The sequence below is a fragment of the Contarinia nasturtii genome, unplaced genomic scaffold (assembly GCF_009176525.2).
Source record: "Contarinia nasturtii isolate CC-2019 unplaced genomic scaffold, AAFC_CNas_1.1 Cnas_scaffold_2284, whole genome shotgun sequence".
NCBI lineage: Eukaryota > Metazoa > Arthropoda > Insecta > Diptera > Cecidomyiidae > Contarinia > Contarinia nasturtii.
Genome location: NW_022199607.1, coordinates 3470 through 6522, shown reverse-complemented (window position 1 = coordinate 6522; position 3053 = coordinate 3470). Strand labels below are relative to the sequence as shown.

General features: G+C 33.3%; 1 protein-coding gene across 1 annotated transcript; it reads left to right on the top strand.

Annotated features, from left to right (window-relative positions):
- Nucleotides 1-481: 481 nt before the first annotated feature.
- On the top strand, nt 482-1687 carry LOC116348121. Its single transcript, XM_031778991.1, has one exon. It carries the CDS (start codon nt 482-484, stop codon nt 1685-1687), a length of 1206 nt encoding a protein of 401 aa, XP_031634851.1.
- The last annotated feature ends 1366 nt before the right edge of the window (nt 1688-3053 follow it).

Below are 3053 nucleotides of genomic sequence, written 5' to 3'. Positions count from 1 at the left end.
CAAAGGTTGCACCTGGATATCGAATTATGGAACAACCGAAACATTTGATTTATCTTCCAATCATCAAACATAGAATAAATGAATTAAATATTTCGATTATTGATCAAGATGGACATTTTATTGATTTTCGTGATGAACAAATTACATGTCGCATACATATAAAGAGAGATCAGTGAGTGGTTGTGGATATACACACACAATCGGCATCGAATTGAGTCAGTTGTTATTTGACGTACGTTGAATAAACACGTATTTTTTTTTGTACGAGTACGTAAGCAAAGAAAAATGTTACTCTATCATCAAGAAGACTATAAGAGCAACAATTTTTCGAGAAAGTCTACCATTGTGAATCGAACCTTGAAGCAGAGCACACGATCCAAGCGGAAGGTTCTGAGTGTTAAAAATAGAAATTTTTTGAAAAGTATCGGTTTGCGCTTGAAAGTGAATAACAATAAGAAGAAAAATTAAAAAAAAAACAAAGATGGCGAACAATATTTTGAGTATAAAGAACTCAATCGTTGATGAAAATGATGTAATAAGTCAACAGTTTCATACGTACACTCCTTACACAACTTCCTTCAATAACAACGATGAAGTGAGAATTACAATACAATCGCAGGATTTAATCACTCTACCATCTCAGAGCTACATATATATGGAGTTTTCATGCGCAAGAACTGACAATGAATTGTTTGCTAACAATCAAGCTGTATTTTCATACAATTTTACTTCACACATGTTTAGCGAAATGCGATATGAATTGAATGGTATTGAAATTGATCGTAACAAATTGCCCGGCATCACATCTATAATGAAATGCGTGGTCGCATGTAAATCAGAGGATCATTATTTATATGAATTGTTTAATGATAAAGGAGATAAGTCGATTACCACTGGAACATATCGCATGATGATTCCACTTCGTTTCATATTCGGATTCTGTGATGATTTCCGAAAAGTTATATTGAACTGCAAACATGAATTAATTTTGGTACGAAATAGATCAAATATATGTGTATATCAATCAAATGCTGACATATTGACATTGACAATCAATAAAATTCAATGGAAAGTGCCACATGTATCGCTTAGCGATCAAGCAAAATTATCTATGCTTAAAACGATATCACGAAACGAAAACCTCTATATTCCGTACCGTTCGTGGGATTTATATGAGTTACCAGCTTTGCCAACAACAAATCGCCACACCTGGAGCGTGAAAACAACGAGTCAAGTTAGAAAACCTCGTTATGTCATTGTGGCATTTCAAACAAATCGCAGCACCATTGTGAATGATTCGTCAGCTTTTGATACCTGCAACATATCGAATGTAAAATTATATTTGAATAATGAACGCTATCCATACGACGACCTAAATTTACAATTCACTGCAGATCATTTCTCTGAATTATTTCACATGGTGAAAACTATACAATGTACATATTACAATGAAGTTTCATTCTACAATCCAACCGAATATAATCTGGATAACTTTACGAAAAAACCAATGTTTGCTTTCGATTGCACGAAATCAGATGAGAGTGTGAAAACTGGAATGGTTGACGTTCGCTTGGAATTAGAGGCCAGAGAAAATTTCCCAGCTTTAACTACAGCATATTGCCTGATCATTCATGACAATTTAGTCCGATACTCACCTTTCAGCAGTATAGTTCATCGTGAAATCTAAGCTATATAAGAAAAGTGAAAAAATGAGCAAACGTGATTTAGTGAACGAATTACACCGCAGTGCTCGCAGAAATTTCATGCGGCGAAAAACAGATATGAAGGGAATAAATGACACCATACAGGCGGATTTAGTAGAAATGATTCCATATGCAAAGCAGAATCGCAACATGAAATATATTTTAACCGTAATTAATATTTTTTCAAAGAAAGCATATGTGCATGCATTAAAGAATAAAACTGCTCAAGAAGTAACGCAAGCAATGGAGTCAGTACTAAATTCGATGGGACATCCAATTGAACATTTACATGTTGACAATGGTAAAGAATTCTACAATGCACCAATGAAAAAAATGCTAGAGCAACGAAGAATTCATTTGTACTCCACTTTTACCACGAAAAAAGCAGCAATTGTTGAACGTTTCAATAGAACATTAAAAGATCGAATGTGGAAAGAATTCAGTTTTCGTGGCTCCTATAAATGGATTGATATTGTGCAAACATTAGTTGATGAATATAACCACACCAAGCATCGAACAATAAAAATGAAACCAAACGATGTAAATGTATCGAACGAGCAATTTCTTTTGGACACTGTTTACGATTATACATCATCATTCCGTAGAGCTAAAGCCAAATTCAAGCTTGGTAACTTAGTGCGAATGAGCAAATATAAATATATGTTTTCAAAGGGGTACACACCAAACTGGACCTGTGAAATTTTCAAAATAAAAAAAGTGCAGCAAACGAATCCAGTCACTTATTTATTGATTGATTTAGATGGCCATGAGATCAAAGGCACTGTCTATGCAGAAGAATTACAATTAGTCAAATATCCAGATTTATATTTAGTGGAAAAAATTATTCGCAGAAAAGGAAAAAAAATATATGTAAAGTGGCTTGGATTCGATAGCCAACACAATTCATGGGTTGATGAAAAAGATGTATTTTAAATTTTTTTTTTATTTCAAAATAAAGAATAAAAACAAAAAAAGTATTGTATTTTTTTCACTTATTACTACGCTACGCTATGCATTAATTTCGCTTGGAATTTTGTAATGCCCCCATGGCAAAGTTTCAATGTTTCCATTCAATATGTATCTTTTATTATCGTATGGACTTAATGCAGTTTTCGTCTGGGCTATAGTGTACACTTGATGTTTTTTCGATCGGATGGTATTCTGACTTCTTATAACTGTGCAATTTTGCTCAATACAATTCATATAATCTTGAAATGATATAGTTTTCGATAGTACACATTTTTTAAGGCCTTTCGCTTTTTTCATACCTTCCATCAATTCTCCATCTTTTGTTTTAAATTTTTCATCTTTTTTAGCTCTAACCGAATACATTTTACTGCGAAGCCCAGC

Excerpts from the sequence above, each read along its gene's own strand:
- LOC116348121 (XM_031778991.1), top strand. The coding sequence starts at position 482 with ATGGCGAACAATATTTTGAGTATAAAGAACTCAATCGTTGATGAAAAT.